Below are 23342 nucleotides of genomic sequence, written 5' to 3'. Positions count from 1 at the left end.
TTGCGTGAGAAACTCTTCTCATTCCGACGCCCCTCAGATGTCACTTCGTCCCAGAGGCCTGCCGTGGCCACCCCGTGGAAGACAGCCCGCCCTGCCGCCCTCACGGCGAGGACCCGGCATGGCCCTCAGGGTCTCAGCTCCCTGGCCCCATCTTCACATCCCCCCGCACCCCGAGTGTGGCCCCGGAGGGAAGGAGGGAGGTCAGAGAACCAAGACAGAGCCGGCCTTGAGGGTGCCTTAGGGAAAGGAACGTGTGTGGGATCTGGGTACACCTGGAGAAGGAGGGGGTTCCACTCAGGAGTCCTCCCCGTACCCCCTCCCCCGCCCCCCTCCATACCTCCTCTCCCCGCCCCTTCCTCGTGTCTGGGCATTGCTGAGGCCCAGCGCTAGGGAGACCTTCCCCTCGGTAGAGATGCACATGCAAACATGAAAGACTTTGGAAGTCAGCCAGGGAAGTCTGAACAGTATCTCAAACGTAGCTTTTCCCCCAGAAACAACGCTGCTGCCTCATATTAGGTGCTTCCGACTCACAGAGCTTCTCACCCGCACCCTGGGCAGCTTCCTGATGGGGCGGAGCAGAGCTGGTCCCCACAGTCCCCGGCTGGGCTGGAGTCTGGAGGGCAGAGTGACTTGGTAAAGGTTGTAGCATCAGCCCCAGCCTGTCTCCAGCTGCCCCTAAGACCGTCTCGTGGGCAGGTCCCACCCGTCACCGGAATCTCCAGAGCCTTGTCCTTGGCGGGGAGACAGCTGCACCCTTTGAGCCTTTTAAGAAGGCTTAGCAGTACCTACCAGCATGAGCGGCATATAGGATTGTTATTTTTATAGCTGCTAAATCCAGATGCCACGCAAATGGTGGGCCCAGTCGGCTCACAGCATCCTGCGGACTCCAGGCACGGCTGTTTCGAAGAGCTGGCTCGGCTTCCGGTGACGCCCTTCTCATCAGGTCTCAGCTTGAGTGCTTTAGAGAGGCTGGACTCTGGGGATTTCATAGGTGGCCCCAGCCGTCCCGTCCCCTGAGGCCTCGGCCTGTCCTCTGGCCTGCAGGGGTCCTGCTGGACCGTGGTTTTCTTTTTCTGTACTTCCGAATTCTCATTTTTAAGTCTGAGGCACATTTTCTCGCTCAAAATATGCCCAGGCCATGGCTGTCACTGGGTGTCTCAGTATGGCTGCTGCTTCCTCATTATTCACGTCTCAGCTCAGAAGTCATCCCTTCAGCGGCCTTTTCTGCCACCTCCTCTGGAATCGCACTGACCCCTCCCTGCCACCTCAGCTCGCTGTTGGCCTTCGTGTTTTGGTCATTTCTCTGCCTGCCATCGGCTGAGAGCACCTGCTGCTTCTCTTGCGTTTAGAGCCTACCTCTCCCTCCTGTAACAGAAAACGGAACTTGCTGCTCTCGGGAAGGGACAGCTGCCAGGGGGCGTCTCTGAGCAAAGGGGATCTTACCTGGGGTGTCAGAGAGCGTGGGGCTCAGGGATTTCAGTCCTTCTTGACGGGTGAGAATGGGTCCTAAACCAGTTCTGATGGATCCTTGCTGCTGTGGCCAAATAACAACCAGAAGCTGTTCGTCCCCTCCCCGCTGTGAGCTCTCTGAGACAAAGGATGTTCTGTCTTGTCCGCCTCAGCGCTGGCGCCAGCTTCTCCTGTGCTGGGAGGGCCTGGGGAATTGAACTCTCAAGGGTTGAGTGGAGAAGATGGCAGGTGGGGTAAGCGCCACCGGGTTCCAGAAGGCAGGGCCTCAGCCAGCGGGCAGGGCCAGTTCCACGGCCGGGGCTTTCTGCTCAGTCTAAGGAAGACAACGTTGAAGGGCGGCGGCCACGTGTGGAAATGGCAGCCTGGCCGTGGATCTGATGGGGAAGAGCCTGACTGCTCACCAGGTGAGCAGGTGCTTGCCCACCTGCACGTCTTCCCGCTGTTGTCATCAGAGTGGCAGAATCAAGGCCTCTGGCACTAGCTCCTATTCACCGTTCGCAAAGACACTGGGAAGAAGTGTCTCCTCTCCTTGTCCCAGGCCTCGCTGCCAGCTTCAAAAAGCCTGGAGACCAGAGACTTCCCTGGTGGTCCAGGGGTTAAGACTCTGCGCTTCCACTGTAGGGGGCGCAGGTTAGATCCCTGATCAGGGAGCTAAGATCTTATATGCCTCTGGACGCAGCCCCTGCATGCTCATGCCAGCTGCTGTCCACTGTAAACGACCTGTTCCCCCCTTCTCTGGGTTCTGCTAGGGATTTCAGAGGAGCCCCCGGCCTGGATGCCTTGCAGCTCAATTCCCAGATCCCAAGCACCGGGCGCTCGTGTGGACGTGTGCTCTCTGTGTGTTGGGGACCCGCCGCACATCTTCTACGTCGGTGCTGGGCCTGGATGCAGGCAGGGGAGTGGGAGTTCGAGCACAGAGTTGGGTTTGGGTGCTCGGGCCGAGCCCCACCTGGGAGGCTGGTATTGCTCGTTGTCTGGAGCCCATAGATTCTGTCCAAGTCACCCACTGGCTGCGACACAGTCTTGACAGAGCTAGTGGTTTGGTAGCAGCACGTTGTCCCTCCGGCTTCCAGCCAAAGGTCTTCCTGCCCCGTTGGAGCATTTACCAGTCTCTGAGCCGGGTCTGGGCAGGCGGGACGCATGGATACGCTGACACTGACCCGCCGCTCTCCTGGCCGAGGAGAGAAGCCGGCCGGCTCCATCCTGTCCTGGGCCAGACCTGACCACCTTCCCCCTTAGCTGCTGTTCTGCACATGTGAGCATAAAACAACCCTTAGGAAGGGCCTTAGGGAGCATCTTGTCCAACATACACGCTTGACAGATGAGTGACTGAGGTCATGAAACTCTCTGGGAGAAAACTAGGATTGATTGATTGACTGATTTCATATGCAGTGTTTACTGAAAATTTTTAACCTGAATCTTCCCAATAAAGGGGTTGAAGAAATTTACAAAAAGACATATGCGGTAGGACTTATAAAACAGAAAACAAATAAAGTGCACAGAGAATATAAGGGAGTTGTTATCTCAGAAAACTAGGCTCATATGGTTACTACATTTGAGCATTAACTTTACCTTTTTTCAAGTCTTGGTTAAATAAAGGATATATATACATATATATATGTATATATATACATATGTATATACACATATATGTATGTATATATTATACATATGTATATATGTATATTAAAAATATATATAATTATATATGTGCATATATATACATATATGTATATATATGCACATATATAATAATAAATTTTTCCAATTTTTAAAAATTGAAGTATAGTTGATTTACAATATGCTAATCTCTGCTGTACAGAAACGTGACTCAGTCATACACATATATACATTCTTTTTTCCTATTCTTTTCCATTATGGTTTATCTCACCAGATTAGATCTAGTTCCCTGTGCTATACAGTAGGACCTTGTTGTTTATCCATTCTAAATGTAATAGTTTGCATCTACTAACACCAAACTCCCAGTCCTTCCCTCTCCATGCCCCCTTGGCAACCACAACTCTGTTCTTTATGTCTGTGAGTCTGAAAAGTAGGATTTTGATGGTTTCTGACACACCCCATCCCCGAGCAGCAATTTGCCTGCTGAACCACAATCAACTTCAGATTGCACACGTGGTTGTGAGATAGAGGAGAGTGAGTCTGCGATGTCCGTGGTCTGGGGGCAGAGGCCTTCTCCGCGTCTGCCAGCTCTCCTGTCTGATGCCCCGGGGCCAATGGGCTGGGACCACCAGCGTGACCCATGTTTCAATACTAGTCCCAGCTGCCCTGTCCCTGCATGCTCATGCCAGGTGGGCACGACAGTGGCTGTCACTGCCTAATGCCAGCTGCATGGCCCTTTCCCACAATGCACTCCTCTCTGGAACCCCAGTATATGTGGGACAGAGACACAAGGATGGGTCTGCTTTAGTGGAAGACATTCCACCCACTTAGCAAGCCCTGAAAAACCACCATCAGACCTTAAGGTTCAAAGAAGCAATTTTGAGCATCATATCTTGCACTATTTTCAAATTCCCCAATTGTCCTATGCAGTGCTTTTATTTCCCCCAGTTTCTAGTTGAGGAAACTTAGATGAAGAGAAGTTTATGAACTTGAGGGTGATACAGCAAGGATTCAAACTCAGGCCGGTCGGATTCTTAAATTCTCGCTCCAAATCCCTCTACCCTCAGGAATTCCCTGGCGGATCAGCAGAGAATTGCAGTTTGGGGGCCACAACCATGGTGAGCCGTCTGCAAGACCCTGCACAGCAAAAGGAGGAGGATGCTTTTGTAGGGAGGAAAAGGAAGTGGGTGTGGTGGCTACAGGAAACAAAGAGTCCGTGGCTTCTCATTGGCTGAGCCCTGCCAGGAAAGAGGCGGAGTCTTCTTCCTGTTGGGATCTGCTGTCGCCTCTGGCTGTGAGGGCTCCCCCTGCTGGTCTCCTGATTCCATTCAATTGAGGCTTCTGTTACTTATTAATTTTTTTATATCCTGTGTGTCCTAATCTCCTTTTCTCATAAGGACAGCAGTCAGATTGGATTAGGTCCCACCCCAGTGGCCTCATTCTAACTTAATTGCCTCTTTAAAGGCCCTATCTCCAAATTCAGTCACATTATGAGCTCCTGTGGGTTAGGGCTACAACATATGAATGTCTGGGCTGGGGTGTGGCGGGGAGTAGACACAATTCAGCCCATGACCCTTTTCTTAACTTCATTACTTTTGCTCTTTGATGTCTGAAGGTGTTGAGACAGTGACTTCTGACTCCTTTCTCTATGGATGCTGCCTGAGAGTGTGTGCCTCTCTCTCTCTCATGAGGCTATAAATACTTAGATGGCATTGCCCGTGGTGTTCTCTTTCTTCATGTATTTCCCCACCTGAAGATACCACCCTCCCCTTCCACTGTCAGCTGCTGGTGTTGCCACTGGCAAGGTTATCCCAGCTGGCTCCTCTCTGCCTTGGACTTCAGAATGGAAGTCAGGAACTGAACGGCGCTCATCAGGGCCTGAGCCCAGCCGTGGTGTGGCCGCTGTGTGCTCCAGCTCCCCCAGGACACAGGCATCATTCCCGTTAGGGTGCCACCGGTCACAGACGCGTTAGAGACAGGAGGCACCGGCATACCCCTGCTGAAAATGCACCCACCCCCGCAGGTACTGACCGGCTCCCACAGCTTCAGTGATCCCAGCCTTAGTTTAGAATCAATGAGTTTTCCCTCCTTCCGAGCTGCTCTCACTTACTAAGGAGAGGGGTGGACCGACCAGGAAGATCCAGCAAACACACGTGTTGGTGGCTAAAAGAAATTCTTGCTTGAAATCGTCCTTCAGGGAAGGCTTTTCTTTTCTCAGCTCCAAATAGAGAAAGCATTCACGTAGCTAATGGCAGGAGCTCATGCATGTGTTTGGTCACTTAAACTGCTGCCAACGGCCATGTTGAAATAGCTGTACTTTGAGACATTGTTTCACATCTTCAACTCCTGGTCTGCCGTAGTGACCCAATTTAACAAAAAAAGGAGAAACAAGAAACAACTAGTTTTAGATTTTGCTTGTCCCTGAAAAATGGTAGAAAAACACTCCCAGGAAATTCCCTGCAATTCCCAGACTGTTCGGTCTGATTGCTGAGGCTTTTTACCGAAGAAGGGCATTTCTTCCCCCGACTAAGCCAAAAACAAACAAAAAACTACAACGTTAACAAAAAAAGCACATTAAATTTCCAGCTGTCTTTTGTCAGAAAAAATACCATCACTTTTGATAACTAGCATAACTCTAGCAACTTTGGCAACAGTATGGGTTTTGTTTCCAAAGAGCCAAGTCTGGAATGCAAGTAAGAAATCAGAACTACAAGTAAGAAGGAATAACTCAATCCCTGTTGTCTTTCAGGATGGGTTATTTACTGCTGTCGTAAACTACATGCAGTGAGCCATTTTTGCTACGGAAGCTGAGAGGCGCCACTTTGCCTTGGCTGTATTATTCAGCACAGCTAGAACACTTATTTAGAAACAGGCTCAAGTCGCAACCGATGTCTCCAGCACTCAACACCTCTTCACTCCAATTCCAAAATCCGTTGTCCTCATTTGATAACTTTGCATTTTTAAAAATTTATTAAGTTAGAATATTTTCCCTATCACCATCACATTTCACTGTCTTATTGTAAGGATTTCTTACCATAAATATGCCCTTCCTTGCAAAAGGGAGAAAATGCAATGATCCAAAAGACATATTTTGGCCCCTTTTCTAGTCCCTACTGCTCACAGCAATCCTGGTGAGCCTCAGGGCTGAGGCATAAGTGTTCTGATTCTTTTGAAAAACTTAATTCGTGGAGATTTAAAGTTCTTGTTCTTTTCCTTATCTGTTCTCCTTTTGGAATTTATTTTCCTCCTCTTTGTCTTCCTTCTGCTCTTCCTCCTCTCGCTTTTCATATCTCTTTCTTTCCTAAGAGTACACAGGTCAGCTCCCTAGGTGGTTATACCCAGGTTTATCTATCATTTTCACGGCCTGGTTAGAATGCTTCAGGGGAAGTTGCTTGCAGAGCCCTGACAGCAAGTACACAGCTCCATATAGCAAGAATAGATGAAAGATGAATGGGAGGAAAAATCTTGCTGTTTCTCTGTGTCCTCAGGGTAAAGGGAAATTGGGGTCAAGGTTGACACAGACCATTAAGTAGGGTTTCTGCCCACAGTCATGTCAGAATAAATGATACTGGACTAGACCTGTCACTGTAAGTAACTTAGAAAACTGGATGCAATAGGTGAAGTAAAAGCTTTCAGATGTTGAAAATAGACAGCAAAGGACTGTGGTCCCTGACGTAAGGGAAACAAATGAAGTCACCCTGATGATACTTCTAGCTTTTTGTCTGGAGGCAGTTTTTGTACTGCTCCCAGGGGAAACCTAAGCAGAGCATGGAGGCCTTACTGAGTTGAGAAGACAGATTAGAGGAAGCTATATAGAACCCCAGGAATGTGCATAGAATTTCCGTGAGTCTTTGACTGAATACTGAGCTCTACATGTAAAGAGAAAAACTCTATACGGTCAGGAAATAAGTAACTTCAAGGAAGCTTTTTAAGCTGAACAATTCCTAGGTCTCACATAGGATAGGAAGACATTTAAATTCCATCCAGCCAGAGTGAGGATACCTTGTTAACCCCCTGGGAAATTCAATAAAGACTAGAAATGTAATACCTTAGTAGTAGGGCCAAACTGAATTCACTCTAACAGCTTAAAATGAGTCTCATAAGGAGATATGAGGATATATGTATATGTATAGCTGACTCACTTTGTTATAAAGAAGAAACTAACAGACCACTGTAATGCAATTAAAGTCCAATAAAGATGTTAAAAAAAATGAGTCTCAGAAATATCAAGCTAATCCTCAAACAACTCAACTGTCTGTCAAATCAAAATTCAACATTTTTGAGTGAAGATAAAATCCAGACATCTAACAATGTAGCGTACACAATGTCCAGCATTCAATAAAAATAGCTAGACGTGTGAAGAAGCAGGAAAAAGTGTGACTCATAATGAAGAGAAAAAACAGTCAATATCAATAGACCCAGACATAGTAGTTCCAGAAGATGGAATTAGCAGACAAGGACTTTTTTTTTTTTTTTTTGGCATGGAATAGGTCTCCAATTTATTATTAAGCAAAAGAGCAAGTTACCAGAACATGAAATTTAGAGCAAATCTACTTTTGTTAAAAATTCAACATAGATGGAAGCAGCACAGTGAAGAACTTAAGGCATGGGCTTGTGGAATTCTGTTGACCTGGGTTCAAACGCCTCCTCTATGGTTGCTTGATGTTTAACCTTGAGAAAATTGCTTACTCTCTGAGCCTCTATTTCCTTCTCTATGCAACATATTTAGTAGGAAAATATAAGTTCTCTTGCAGTTTTGTGTGAGACTAAAACGGAAAACCCCTGAGATACGCTGAGGACTATGTCTGAGGAGCCTCCCTATGTTCACTTGGAGCCCAGTGGAAGGGCCATGGCCTGGGCACCAGGCTGACGTGGGCTCAAGGCCCAGGTTCAGCATTGACAAACCTGCTGATTCTGGGAAGGCCACTCCCTTCCTCTGTTTTGGTTTCCTCTTTTATGAAGCATGATTCCACTTTTCTGTGTCTGCTGTGAGTTTTAAACGAAGACACAGGGTTGTCAAGGACATGGCCTGAATGTTGAGATGGTCAGAATCAGTGGGACCATTGTATGTTCATATATGCATTAACGAAGACCTGGCAGGATATAACAGCGAAAACTTACACAGAAGCTTCTGTTTGCCACACACCACTCCAAACACTTAAAAATTAACAACATGTTTAATTTTCACCACAACCCTCATAAGGCATTATTACTTATCCATGTTTCTAGACAAGAAAACAGAGGCCCAGAGATGTTTAGTAACTTTTCCAAAGTCAAACATGGTATAAGTGATGAAACTTGGATTATGAAGCTTGGCACATTGGTATCAAAATATATTTATGCCTTTAACCATGTTACTAGATCACCTTTCAATTGAAATGTTAACACCACTGGGAAGGGAGGAGTGCCTCATCTCTCTGCCTGGGTCTGGGGTCAGTGGTGCAGAGAAGGGAGAGGACAGGCAGGATTAGCTCCCACATCAAGAATATAATCTTTTTCTTTCTTTTCTTTTTTTTTCTTTAACATGGTTATTGGAATATAATTGATTTACAGTGTTGTGTTAGTTTCTGAGGTATAACAAAGTGAATCAGCTCTGTGTATACATATATCCCCATATCCCCTCCCTCTTGGATCTCCCTCCCACCCTCCATGCCCCAGCCGTCTAGGTGGTCACAAAGCACCGAGCTGATCTCCCTGTGCAATGCAGCTGCTTCCCACTAGCTATCTGTTTTACATTTGGTAGTGTATATATGTCCATGCCACTCTCTCACTTCGTCCCAGCTTACCCTTCCCCCTCCCCGTGTCCTCAGTTCCATTCTCTATGTCTGTGTCTTTATTCCTGTCCTGTCAGAACCATTTTTTTTTTAGATTCCATATATATGTGTCAGCATATGGTATTTGCTTTTCTCTTTCTGATTTACTTCACTCTGTATGACAGACTCTAGGTCCATACACCTCACTACAAATAACTCAATTTCGTTTCTTTCTATGGCTGAATAATATTCCTTTGTATATATGTGCCACATCTCCTTTATCCGTTCATCTGTCGATGGACACTTAGGTTGCTTCCATGTGCAGACAAGGACTTTAAGACCAGTTATTCTAAATATACTCAAGAATTTAAGAGAAAACAAATATAATGAGGAGAATGGCTATATTAACACCAGAAAAATATACTTCAGGAAACAGAATATTACTAGAGATGAACAGGGACATTTCACAGTGATAAAAGGGTCAATTCATCAAGAAGACATAAAAATCTTAATATATATGCATCTGATAACAAAATTTCAAATTACATGGAGCCAGTCAACTAGGGAAAAACAACAGTTGTAGTGGCTGTTTTAAATTAAAAAGGAAAATACGACACAGCTATTTGCAAGGCCATCTTTATCACCATGGATTGATTAAGGGAACTGCCCTGGGACGTTCTTGGGGTGACAGGAAAACAGCTTAACAGATTTGGCTTTGACCTCAAAGACCTCACAATAGGGCTGAAATACAGAACACATACACACCGATTAAAATATTAAGAGGTATGTCTTATGTATTTTCCTTAAACTTCTGCCTTTCCATTTTTTTTATTAATTAATTTATTTTTGGCTGTGTTGGGTCTTCGTTTCTGTGTGAGGGCTTTCTCTAGTTGCGGCAAGCGGGGGGCACTCTTCATCATGGTGCGCGGGCCTCTCCCTACCGCGGCCTCTCTTGTGGAGCAAAGGCTCCAGACGCGCAGGCTCAGTAGTTGTGGCTCACGGGCCCAGCTGCTCCGCGGCATGTGGGATCCTTCCAGACCAGGGCTCGAACCCGTGTCCCCTGCATCGGCGGGCAGACTCTCAACCACTGTGCCACCAGAGAAGCCCTGCCTTTCAATTTTTGAATCAAATAAATCATTAAGCTCTTGTTGGCTGTTTTCCACCTTGAAGGATTAGTGCTTGGCCTTACAAACATAACAGTACCAGGTGGCTACATGACCACTCCCCTCCCAGGTTCAGCTAGAACCCACAGAACTGAAGGAGGATCGCTGTTAATATGACACGAGACCAGAGATCAACGCTGGGGTCCCAAGAAGGCTTGTGATGAGCTACTGCAGGCCCCTTGCTTTCAACTCTTCTCGAAGCAGGCTGAGGCATCAGTGCACTCAGATAAGGAGAATAGTTGTAAAAAAAGAAAAAAGATTCATTCTCAGGGTGATTCACACTCATTAAAAGCCCCGCGTAAGATGAGACCAGAGCCACAGCCTGGGAAAAATCATTCTTAAAGATTCACTTTGTACACACAACTCAATCTTTTCAAGGAAACTGTCTGGAGGTAGTGCTGGGATTAGAATGGATTACCCCCTCAAAGAGGCTTTCCAGAAATCCCAACTCAGCTAACAGGAGGGGCTCTTTGTTGCCTTTTAATAAATGATTGAATTTATTTATGCCACTTCTTTCCAAGAAAGATGAAAGTAGGTCACCAAACAAACTTCCGTGAGCTTAGCTCGTTCCAGAAAGGAAAAGCAGAGGCCCAGAGAGATGTCTGTTCTGAGCTCGGCTGAGAGTGACAGCTTCTCTTTGGATCTTCCCCAGTTTCCCCAGTTGTTCCCAGCTCTGTGTCATATGGGAACACCAGGGACTTTGGGGTCAAATAATGTGGGATGGATCCCAGCCTTGCACTTACACCGTGTGGGCTTAGGCAGTCATGAGATGTCAGAGAACCCTATGTTCTTCATCTATAACGTGCCTCTCTCTCTCTCTCTCGCTCTCTCTCTCTCTCTCTCTAGTGTGCGCACACACACGCACACACACACGCACACGTGCACACATTGCAGATATTCGTTTTCTCCTTCACAGCCTCTTTGTGCCTCTATTACAGGCCCATCATTCATTACTGTTACTTCACCATGTCTTAGCTCTCTTGGGATCTGGAAGGTTGATCACTATTCTTATGGGTAGAAAAGTCCTTGTCTCCCTGTCCTTGAAGGGAAGGGCTGTGTATTACTCACCTACATCCCTAAACCTGGCCCAGTGTCTGGCACGGAGTATATATCAATATATTATTGTTGGATGAAACCCTCACTCTTTTTCAGAAGGACTCAACAAGCTCTCTAGTACCTTCTTTAGAAAACAAAACAAAACAACTCCTCCAGCTTCCTCTCGTGGCCCCTCCCAGAATCTGTTCTCTCCTAGGCTGAGGCCATTGCACTTAAGGGGCGAAGGGCGAAGGGCTTTGATATCGGGCCCTGTGTTGAGTTCCAGCTCCTCCACCCACAAGGTGGGTGGCCTTGTGCCATCCAGGGAGGGAATGTGTGCCCTGGCCGGGGCGGGCCTGCCTCCTGTCTCTGTGATGACCCTGCTCCTACCTGGATCACACCCTTAGATATAAAGTGATCCTTTGCCGTCCGATCCCGCTCTGCTGTATCACCCATCACTCTGTCTACCCTCCTGTCCATTTCCTCACACTGACTTTCTCTGCTCTGTGGTCTGTCTTTGCTTTCACAGGTGAGTACAGTGTGGTCCCGGCCTGGCCTGTTTCCCCGGAGGTCCAGGTGGAAGCAACCACAGCTGATGAGATGCATGTTCCCTCCTTCCTTCATTTCCCCCTTAGGAGAAAACTTGACCTGAAAACACTGCCTGAGGAGACCCGTGTCCCTTCCATCGCCGGTGGGTAGGGGGGACCTTGGCTCAGAGAGGAATCCCCTGTCGCCTGCTTGTCCAGACACCACTGTCGGGGGCTTCCGAATATATCCTTCCTTCAACAAACAGGCTCATCACTCGTCCCAAATTAAAGTGTTTTGAATGCTTGGGGGGTTAGCGTTTAACAGTTGTTGAGTTTTAAAATAGATTGAATTCCTTCATTCTCCCTCCTAGCATTTCATGGTCAAGAACAGGCAGAGACACACATAGAGGGGAATGGGGACTGGTTTGTGCTCCTGACAAGACTTGTTCATCTAATCCTGGACTCACAGTCACAGCCACCCAGTGTCTCCCTCCTTCCCTCCCTCCCTCCCCCCCTTCCTTCATTCCTTCCTCCCTCCCTCCCTTCCTCCCCACCCCGACCCCCATTACCTAAAGCATAAGAGGAAAATACAAGCGCTAACAAACCTGAACTGCTTGGTAACATGGGAGCGTGTTTATGACACTCCGTTGACACATCTTCCCTAACCAAGATCCTCACCTTCACAAAAAAGCCTGCTTCCAGGACCGGTGCTTCTGGACTCAGACTCTAGTGAAGGTGACTGGTGAGGATTCATGTGTTGCCTCTTCCAGAGGCTTTCATTGTCATCGCTTGTAAAAGCCAAAGGACGGCAAGCATTTACCATGTGATACTGAACAAGAGGTAGAGGTGTCTGAGGCAGGAGGTCCTACTCAGGGCCTGAAACCACCTCTCAATTATCCAGAGAGAGAAATATGAACACAGCTCTTTCTCTCTCTCTTTCAGCTATTGGAGAAAAACAAATGTAAAAATAAAACAATTAAAAATATGTGACTCAAAATGTTTTCAAAAACAAAGCACACACTTGTTCCAAACCCAGAGACGAGCTAGTCATCTGTGGGACATTTGGGGCCCAGTGTGGTCAGACTCTGCCTTACACGCAGGTGGCCCAGACATAGGGCTGGTCGGCATGCCTTCTGGGACAAGTCTGCTCCACGCAGCGGGGCTTCCAGTGATGTCTGGGGAACCTCAGGGGCACAGCATTCTGTTTTCTCAGAGAAACAGTGCAATCCACAGAGGCTCTGGGCCATTAGGATTCGGGCAAACTTCAGGAGCCCTAAAGCATCTGGGCTCAACACAGGAAAGTTGGGGCAAAATAGTTCATGCCAGGGCTTCCCTGATGGCGCAGTGGTTGAGAGTCCGCCTGCTAATGCAGGGGACACGGGTTCAAGCCCTGGTCTGGGAGGATCCCACATGCCGCGGAGCAACTAGGCCCGTGAGCCACAACTACTGAGCCTGCGCATCTGGAGCCTGTGCTCCGCAACAAGAGAGGTCGTGATAGTGAGAGGCCTGCGCACCGTGATGAAGAGTGCCCCCCGCTTGCCACAACTAGAGAAATCCCTCACACAGAAATGAAGACCCAACACAGCAAAAATAAATTAATTAATTAATAAACTCCTACCCCCAACATCTTCCAAAAAAAGAGAAAACCACAGCTTTCCTCCTTTAAAAAAAAATAAATAAATAAAAGCCCAGAGATAAACCCACACACGTATGGTCACCTTATCTTCGATAAAGGAGGCAACAATATACAGTGGAGAAAAGACAGCCTCTTCAATAAGTGGTGCTGGGAAAATTGGACAGCTACATGTAAAAGAATGAAATTAAAACACTCCCTAACACCATACACAAAAATAAACTCAAAATGGATTAAAGACCTAAATGTAAGGCCAGACACCATCAAACTCTTAGAGGAAAACATAGGCAGAACACTCTATGACATAAATCACAGCAAGATCCTTTTTGACCCACCTCCTAGAGAAATGGAAATAAAAACAAAAATAAACAGATGGGACCTAATGAAACTTAAAAGCTTTTGCGCAGCAAAGGAAACCATAAACAGGACGAAAAGACAACCCTCAGAATGGGAGAAAATATTTGCAAACAGAGCAACTGACAAAGGATTAATCTCCAAAATTTACAAGCAGTTCATGCTGCTTGTTTTGAACATCACAAAAACAAACAACCCAATCCAGAAAAGGGCAGAAGACCTAAATAGATATTTCTCCAGAGAAGACATACAGATTGCCAACGAACACATGAAAGGATGCTCAACATCACTAATCATTAGAGAAATGCAAATCAAAACTACAATGAGGTGTCACCTAACACCAGTCAGAATGGCCATCATCAAAAAATCTACAAACAATAAATGCTGGAGAGGGTGTGGAGAAAAGGGAACCATCTTGCACTGCTGGTGGGAATGTAAATTGATACAGCCACTATGGAGAACGGTATAGAGGTTCCTTAAAAAACTACAAGTAGAACTACCATACGACCCAGCAATCCCACTCCTGGGCAGATACCCTGAGAAAACCATCATTCAAAAAGAGTCATGTACCACAATGTTCATTGCAGCACTATTTACAATAGCCAGGACATGGAAGCAACCTAAGTGTCCATGGACAGATGAATGGATAAAGAAGATGTGGCACATACATACAATGGAATATTACTCAGCCATAAAAAGGAATGAAACTGAGTTATTTGTAGTGAGGTGGATGGACCTAGAGACTGTCATACAGAGTGAAGTAAGTCAGAAAGAGAAAAACAAATACCGTATGCTAACACACATATATGGAATCTAAAAAAAAAAAAAGTGGTCAGAAGAACCTAGGGGCAAGAGGGGAATAAAGATGCAGACCTACTAGAGAATGGACTTGAGGATACGGGGAGGGGGAAGGGTAAGCTGGGGCAAAGTGAGAGAGTGGCATGGACACATATACACTACCAAACGTAAAATAGATAGCTAGTGGGAAGCAGCTGCATAGCATAGGGAGATAAACTCCATGTTTTGTGACCACCTAGAGGGGTGGGATAGGAAGGGTGGGAGGGAGGGAGATGCAAGAGGGAAGAGATGTGGGGACATATGCATATGTATAACTGATTCACTTTGTTATAAAGCAGAAACTTACACACCATTGTGAAGCTATTATACTCCAATAAAGATGTTTAAAAAAATACATATATCCACTCTTTTTAACATTCTTTTCCCATATAGGCCATTACGGAGTACTGAGTAGAGTTCCCTGTGCTATGTAGGAGGTCCTTATTAGTTATCTATTTTATATATAGTAGTGTGTATGTCTCAATCCCAGTCTTCAGTTTGCATTCTCAAGACTTGACAGAGTTCTCAGGAGGGACCTCAATACATTTGGAAGGAATGAATCCTCAACTCCGTGAAGAGAAGAAAACAAGCTCAGATGGGTTAATGTTTGCTCAGGGTCAAACGCTGGTATGTGTTTGGAACCAGGTTGGAACCCAGACCCTCTGACCTGGAAGTCTGTACTCTTTCCCTAATGACCTCTTTGACTACCGGCGACTGTTTTGATGAAGAATTTTGAACTGTTTGGACGTGACCTGAAAACAAAAATCCCCCAGGTGTATCTGTGGCAGGTGCAGCGACCCCATGCTGGATGCTGGGGAACAGCTCCACTGCATCCCTGGTCCCTGCTCTGCAGTGTGGTCCCACTGCTTCACCCTCGGACCCACATGCTCAGTGAGGGTCCTGAGAGGTTGCACTGTGTAACATGGTGCATACACAGGCCCTAGAAAGGATTCGGGACCATTTAGTAACTTTTGCTACGTAGGCCTGGGTCTGGGCAAATTAGAAAAGAGAGTAGGAATTACGAGGACTCCCTCCCTCCCCTGCCTCAGTCTTGGTTCAGATGTGCCCTCCTTAGCGAGGTTGTCTCTGGCCGCCCTACTACTCCTGGGCATCCTTTACTCCTATCTCCACTTTATTCTCCTCTCCAGCACTTACCACCCTCTAATTAGTAATTCATGTTCCCTTGTTTACTGTCAGTTCTTTCCACTAGAATGTAAGTTCAGCGAGGGCAGCAACTTGTTTCATTCTCTGTGCCAAGAACAGTGCCTGAGACATAGTAGGTGCTTAGTAAATATGGACTGAACTGTGTTTGTCACACTAGCAATGATATTTCAAAAGGCACCCATAAGTCACAGCACATCTATAGTAACAGTAACGAGTAAGAGGATGCCTCCCTCCTGCCTGGATGGTGAGAACATCTGTTGGATTCCATTTCAGCTGATATCACAGTGTCTTATTCCATTTGGGCTGCTATCACAAAATGCTATACACTAGGTGGCTCAGATACAATAGAAATTCATTTCTCACAGTTCTGGGAGAATAAGCTTTCTCCGGCCTCTTTCAAAAGGGCACTCATTCCATAAATCACCTCCAAAGGTCTCACCTCCGAATATCATCACCTTGGGGGTTGGGATTTCAAGGTATGAATTCTGGGGGGACACATTCAGACCACAGCACTCAGGAAGGGTGTTCTGACTTACTGCCCAACACCTGGGAACAAAAAGCAAGCTGGTGGTGGAGACTTGTGTTTTCGTCATAAGGAAAGCCTGATTCTAAGTGACTCTTGGTACCCGGGCATCCCTTCTACCCGTATAGCCGGTCCTGCCCCTCTGCTTAGATTCCAGCGGTGTCTTAGAAAGACTTCCATGAAAAAGTTAAAAAAAATACAATTTCAAATACTTGAAATGCTAACATTGTATTATGCAGATAATTGAATTTCTTTAACATTCTGGAGAGTTGAAACTTTTTTGTACTTTTAATGTTTCCTGGATCAAACATTCTCTGGGCAGGGCAGGGACACCGAATGTCATGTAAGCGCTCTACTGAGGCCGGTGGTCTGGGCTATACCTTTAATTTCAAGATTAGGAAAATTAGGAAGGTGGCTGAGTGGATTTTAAGGTATTTTCTAAATCTGCATGAATCAGCAAGTCTGTGGAGAATGGAATTTGGGGGGTTTTGTATTCCCCATGGGGACCAGTTTGTGCTGTCTTGTGGGTGATATGGTTTAGTGGACAGATGCACATCTCAGAAGTCAGTATGGAAAAAGGAAAAGGAAAAGGGGGAAGGCAGAAGTGTCCCTGACTCCTGCTGGGTTTCTTTTCCATTGGGCCGAGCACAGGACTCCCCTGGATATTCTCTCCACCCAACAGACACGCGAATCAGAGTTCCCCATCGATTCTGGGGTAATTTTATGGAGGGAGAGGTAGGATCTGATGCTCCAGTTACAGCCCCTCCTCTCTGTCCCCGTCTTGTTTCTGGCAGCCACAAGGGGTTAGTATTTCCAGGAAAAGCAAGATGCCCTCTAGCAGGAGAGAGAGGAAACAAAGGAGAGAGAGGAAGAAAGACAGAATGGGGACCAGGTAGACTTAGAGGAGGGAGGGCAAAGTGATGAAGGAGGGGGAGGGGACAGGCAGCCAGAAGATGCCATGGGAGCAAAAGGAAAGGCTGAGGGTGGGAACCCAGAGGAGCAGACCCTGAGATGCACCACCAGCCACTCCCATGCGTAATTCTTTACATTTTTAAACCATTTTCGTGCCTATGATCTCACTTTGCATGTCACAGCCTCTCTGTGTAGGTAAAAGGCACATTTTTTTTTTCTACTTCACTGATGAGAAAACTGAGGCATGAAAAGCCCTAGTGATTTGCTCAAGGTCACAACATTCTAACTGAATCCCCATGCAGAATAGGCTATTTATATCATACAGCAAAATTCAGTCATTGCTTTCCTGGTCTTTCCATTTTTAAGCCAATAACCTGAACGGTCTATTAGAAAGTGAAGATATTTTCCTTTATTTTATACTTGAACCCTTGAAACAAGTACTTCAAAATTTTAATGTGACTACAATTTCTCTAAATTTCATTGTTCATGTCAAAGCGTTTGACTAAAATATAGCAAAACTACTGTTCCTTTCAAGGGGGTCAAAATGTTTTCTGTGGGTGGAAACGTGTCCTGTGCATGAAGATGAAAGCATCTTTGTTGTACTCTTCCTTGGGGACTCTTTCTAGGGTTATTACTAAAGTCAAGAATAGATCAGAAATGGAGAAAAGGTAGGATATCAAGAATAGCTTTCATGGAAAATTGAAATCATTCCTTTTAAAGTTCACAAATTCCACTCTGAGGATAGACCCCCAGCCTTGCAGGATGGGCTCTTCCCAGATAGAAAGGTGGCAGCCACGAGAGGATTTTGATGCAACTGTGATTGATGTCAGCAGGTCCAGACGGTGATATTTTATGACAAATTTAATGGACATTTGTTAAGCTGATTCAACGGCACCAGCCCTGGGCTCGATGGGGCCGGGAGATACAAAAGGAGGACATCATCTATGAAGGTCTTTGGGGCCAGTTAGGGATGGAAATGCCACTGATTCGAGTTTTGCACACCCTCTGCATGCTAGGTGCTCTTAACACCATCATTTCATGTCTGTCTCCCACAAAACCCACTGCAAGACAAGGCTATCGGGAGATTTAGTGACTCCTGGTGACCAGGTGGCTGCCCCCAGTTTTGCATCCAGGTCCTTTGTCTCTGAGTGAAGGGCTCTCGTCACTAAGCCAGACAGGAAGCAGCTACGGAATGACTGTGTCACAGCCTAACGCTGGGACATGCATCCCAGGTGCAGATTCCTGCTGGCACCCATGGTATAGGAATTCAGAGTTGAGGACAAGATCCTTTGGGGCTCGAGTTATGGTGGATTATGCTTCATAGAAGAGACGAAATATGGACATTTTAGTGCTGCTTTAAGCAGTGAAGAAGTGGGTGCGGAAATGTTTTCAAGGAGGAAATGCCTTTTTAATAGAGACTTGGCTGGTTAACAGAACTTTTCTTTCTTGGGATGACCGTCATCGCTTCTCTTATATCCTGAAGCATCAGCTCTCCTGGTGGAGACACGTGAGCACTGCCAAGGGCCTGGAATGTCCCAAGAGGGTAAGAATAGCCACGATGAGAGACGGCTGCTTCTGGCCTCTGATCACTGCAGTTGTCAGGAAGGCTTTGCCTCACACAGCTCGGGACCGTCTCAACTGGAGACAGAAGAACGACCTTGTGCTCCTGGGCTTGAATCTTCTCTTTAGTATCTCCAGCTCTCACCTGGGAGTCTTTTGTAGCTAAGATACATTTTTTCCTGCAAAGATTTCCCACCTCCTTGGAGAACACAGGCTCTGGAAGTCTCCAGCCACCTTGAGTCTGTGACCCCCTGAAAGCATGGACCAGCTGGACCTGCTGGGGTTCCTCGTCATCACCCTAAACTGCAACGTGACCATGGTGGGTGAGTAGCGCCAACCCCTGCAGAACACTGGTTCTGCCTTGGGTCACTTTTCCTGGCCCTCCCCCATGAGTAAGGCCTGCCTATCCCTGGAGGACAGGGAACCAGGGCTCAAGCTTTCCTCTAATTCTCCATTATTTAAGGAGGCTCCCCCATCCTTTAAGGATGTCTTGGGAGTGAGCGATGTTTCTCTCAAGGGGAGTCTTTTTGCTGACATTTGGGGGCTGAGCAGATGGGAGGGGTATTTTTGTGTAACTCTTCTCTGGCTACGTTACCAGGAAAAGGAACAATATAGTCAAAGTTAGAGAAATTCATGCCTTGAGTAAGCTTTCTTGTTCATCTTTTTAGGGTTTATCCTTGAAGCTCCATTTGTAAAGAATAGTAAGTTCTCTGTGCACTTTAAACCAAATCCCAATTTTAGTTTTTATTTTTTTGACAAAGTAATACGTTTTCTGAGTTTGTTGTAGCCGAGTTAAATTTTCAGAGAGGTATGGGTGTCCTATTAAAGGGGATTGAGAAAAGGATTAAAATATGTCTGTGAAGTGGTTGATATTTTCTTCATTGCTTTTTAGTCGAAGCCAACTTGGTTTTAGAAGTTTGAGTTAATGACTTTATCACGTAATGGTCACACAGTACTTGAGTTGAACTGCCTTCGTTTATAAGAGAGTTTAGTTTTTCTGGTGTCAGGTGATGATTTCTGTATCTCATCACAAAACAGAATATTTACAAATTATTTTGACTGGGTCTTCAACACACTCCAAAATAGTTGACTCATGAAATGAAAATAGGACTTGGAAGTTATTTTGATTTCTATGTTAGCCTCATTTATTCATGATAAATTGAAGAAAGACAAACTTCAATTCATAATAGTTGGAATGGGGGGAAGGAGTTCTGAATTACTGAAGAGTCTGAAAAACTGAATGTTCTTCAAGAAATTCGATTTCAAGGGCTTCAGAGCCCACTGATTACATAAAGATCGCGTGGACTCTTACCGTGGAGAAAACTCACTGAACGGTGTATTTGCTATACACGGTTACAGGAGTGCACTAACATCCTTGAAAAAGTTCACTCTTTTTAAGAGGAAGACTTTATTTCCATCCGCCCAATTTTCTTTCTAGAACTTTCAGCCCGAACTCTGAACTAGCCAAACTAGATTAAACATTTTAGTATTCATGCTTCTTTAAATCTGCCAATTTCAAAGCATTTTACAAACACGTACAGGCATACCTCGTTCTATGGTGCTTCTCAGATACCGCATTTTTTTTTTTAACAGTTGAAGGTTTGTGGCAACCCTGCCTCAAGCAAGTCTATTGGTGCCATTTTTCCTACAGCATTTGCTCACTTCATGTCTGTGTGTCACATTTTGGTAATTCTCACAATATTTCCAACTTTTTCATTGTTATTATATTTATTCTGATGAGCTGTGATCAGTGATCTTTGATGTTACTACCACCAGTGGCTGAAGGCTCAGAGGATGGTTAGCAATTTTTAGCAATGAAGTACTTTTTACTTAAGGTATGTGCATTGTTTTTTATCATGCTATTGCACGCTTAATAGACCAAGGTATAGTGGAAACACAGCTTTTATATGCACTGGGAAACCAAAAGATCCGTGTGACTCGCTTTCTGGGGGGTGGTCTGGACCTGAACCCGCAGTATCTCCGAGGTGTGCCTAGTTGAACACACTGTCCGACACCTTGTAAGTGCTCATTAGACATTCGTCCAATGAGCTAACAGGCTGATACCGTTGCTGTGACTAAAACACATGCTTACACACTTAGTTCTCCAGGCTCAGCACCAGTAAAGATTTAAAACTGTTGCTGGGAGGAGGAGATGTGTTTGTCTGGCTGTGACGGCGCCCCTCCTGTTGCCTCTTTCCAGGGAAGGTCTGGCTTATCTTCATGGTGCTGCTGAGGATGGGGGTGCTCATCCTGGCCGGGTCGCCGGTCTACCAGGATGAGCAGGAGAGGTTCGTGTGCAATACTCTGCAGCCCGGATGCGCCAACGTTTGCTACGACATCTTCGCCCCCGTGTCCCACCTGCGGTTCTGGCTGATCCAGAGCGTGTCTGTTCTGCTTCCATCCGCCGTCTTCAGTGTCTACGTGCTGCACAAAGGAGCCGAGCTGGCGGCACGTGGATCCTGCTGGCTGGATGATGACTCGGAGGACCACGACGGCCCTGAACTGACCCCGGGGGCCAGGCGCTGCCTGACGGTGCCGGACTTCTCCTCGGGCTACGTGGTCCACCTCTGCCTCCGGACCCTGACGGAGGCAGCTTTCGGTGCCCTGCATTACCTCCTCTTCGGATTCTTGGTCCCCAAGAGATTCTCGTGCACGCACCCTCCTTGCACCAGCGTGGTGGACTGTTACGTCTCTCGGCCCACGGAGAAGTCCATCCTGATGCTTTTCGTCTGGGCGGTCTGCGCGCTGTCCTTGTTGCTCAGTGTCGCCGACCTGGTCTGCAGCGTGCGCTGGGAGACGCGCAGGCGACACGGCGGGGCCCGGAGGAGGCCTTGTCAAGGGGCGGGGAGTGCGGCGCGGGAGGGACACGGGGCGCCCGAGGGACGTGGGGCGCGCGCTCGCCGGGGCCTGCGGACTGGAGGGCAGGGCGCGTACAGCCCCGCAGCGGAGCCCACCGAGCCGGGACACCCGGATCTGCCAGGGGAGGACGAGAGCGACGCGCTGTCCTCTGCCAGCGACCAGCCGCGCGGGGCCGGGCCGGGAGCGGCGGCCCCGGGGTGGGAGGAGCGCCCCTGCGCGCCAAGCGCCACGCTCCCGGGCCCCAGCAAGTCCGAGTGGGTGTGAGCGGCCGGCGTCCCTCCCCGGGAGCGCGGCGACCAGGACCGAGAACATCGACCTGCAGAAAGGTGAGCTGGCGGGACAGACCGACTTCCCAAGAGGCTCCGGTGCAGCGCAGCAGGGATTTAATTTAGATGAAGCCTTCTGGGGAACCCTGCACTTGGCGTGCAAATGCGGATGGAAGCTCCAAGGATTAACCGGCGAGCATCAGGTCCATGAGTTTGTCGCACTCTAGTTCTATTGTCTTATTTTACCGCAGTATGGGCTTGAAAAGCCCGTTCTTTGGATTTACAGAGCTCATGAATATTTTAATGTTTTCGGGTGGATTATTTTGACGGTTTGTTGTTGTTTGTTTTGGTTTGTTTTTCTGCTTAGCCATAAAGGGCATCTGTTATGCACGTCATCCATAGAGGGATATTAGTTTAACTTCTCCAAACCCCTTTAATAAAATTAATGCTGATTGCGTTGCCATATCACACTTCCTACTTCACTGTGTTAAAGGAGAAACCACAAATGCAGGAAATATGACTAAAAACTTTGGGGTCTTTTGGGGGTCATCTTGGGTTCTTATTGCATGTGGGTGTGAGGTGCACAGGATGAAGGGTGGCCGCTGGCTTGCTTTAGTGTCGCTGGGCTGTTGGCTGGGTGGCTGTCCTCACTGAGCAGAGGGGGGCACTCTGGCTGCTGACAGTCCCGGCTCTGTGTCCCTGAGACAGTCATACAGTTAGGGCTGCCCTGAGGGTCTTCGTGTCCCAGGGAAGCAGATGAGGAATGCTGCAGGTGTTCCAGGCTTGTGGTCTGTGCTCATGCTCTGGGGGGGGGGGGGTTACCCTAGAGACACAACAGTCTCACCTCTCAGGGGAGCCCCTCTGCTCTCCTCTGCTCGCCCTGGTTTCGGTCCTGGTGCTGTCCAGTTGGAGTGTGAGTCTGTTAGAGCTTCCGTGCTGCCTTCAGCTGCCACGCGGAAGACACAGTGCAGCAGAAAGACGGGGTAAGCCTGCTCCTCTTCCGGCGAGGAAGAGCCACTGGGTGGCCCCCCAGAACGGATGAAGAACCTCTGGTTCCCAAACCCCCAACGCTGAGGAAGACAAACTGCCCTCCATGCCAGCAAATAGTAAAAAAAAAAAAAAGTGAACCAAAGCACCCAGGGAACCAGTGGGCACTTTTAACTGTTCTAAAGATGACTTTGACAGTGAAATATCAGCCGGGATGGGGAATGACACCCTCCTTGATCTATCTAGAGTGTCAAAGCCATTGGTTAAAACTTTAAAAAAATCATCCAAAATTGGTTTTGGCATAAAGCTCTTTGAATGAATGTACCTGGTTTTTGTTTGGTTTTTTGCGGTATGCGGGCCTGTCACTGCTGGGGCCTCTCCCGTTGTGGAGCACAGGCTCCGGACGCGCAGGCTCAGTGGCCATGGCTCACGGGCCCAGCCGCTCCGCAGCATGTGGGATCCTCCCGGACCGGGGCACGAACCCGCGTCCCCTGCATCGGCAGGCGGACTCCCAACCACTGCGCCACCAGGGAAGCCCGAATGTACCTGCTTTTAACCCCTGCAGTAAATCTCTCTCCCACTCTCTGTCTCTGTCTCTCTCTCAATTGCTCCTCGATCCGTCGATAACTATGAACCATGACTCAGACCCCTTCCTTCAGCATTTGGATTGGCGTCCGGC

The 23342-nt window shown here is 47.3% G+C and overlaps 1 protein-coding gene across 1 annotated transcript; it reads left to right on the top strand.

The window, feature by feature from the left end:
• The first annotated feature begins 12650 nt into the window (after positions 1-12650).
• GJD4 (gap junction protein delta 4) lies at positions 12651-22451 on the top strand. The gene is made up of 2 exons (XM_022580534.3): positions 12651-18874; positions 20752-22451. Exons 1-2 carry the CDS (start codon positions 18811-18813, stop codon positions 21672-21674), a joined length of 987 nt encoding a protein of 328 aa, XP_022436242.2. The 5' UTR covers positions 12651-18810; the 3' UTR covers positions 21675-22451.
• Positions 22452-23342: the final 891 nt, after the last annotated feature.

This window comes from Delphinapterus leucas, chromosome 2 (assembly GCF_059928025.1).
Source record: "Delphinapterus leucas isolate spDelLeu-1000000601 "Yukka" chromosome 2, BTC_Dleu_Yukka2, whole genome shotgun sequence".
Classification (NCBI taxonomy): domain Eukaryota; kingdom Metazoa; phylum Chordata; class Mammalia; order Artiodactyla; family Monodontidae; genus Delphinapterus; species Delphinapterus leucas.
Note: the sequence above shows the minus strand (reverse complement) of the source record. Positions and strands in the feature narration are given on the sequence as shown.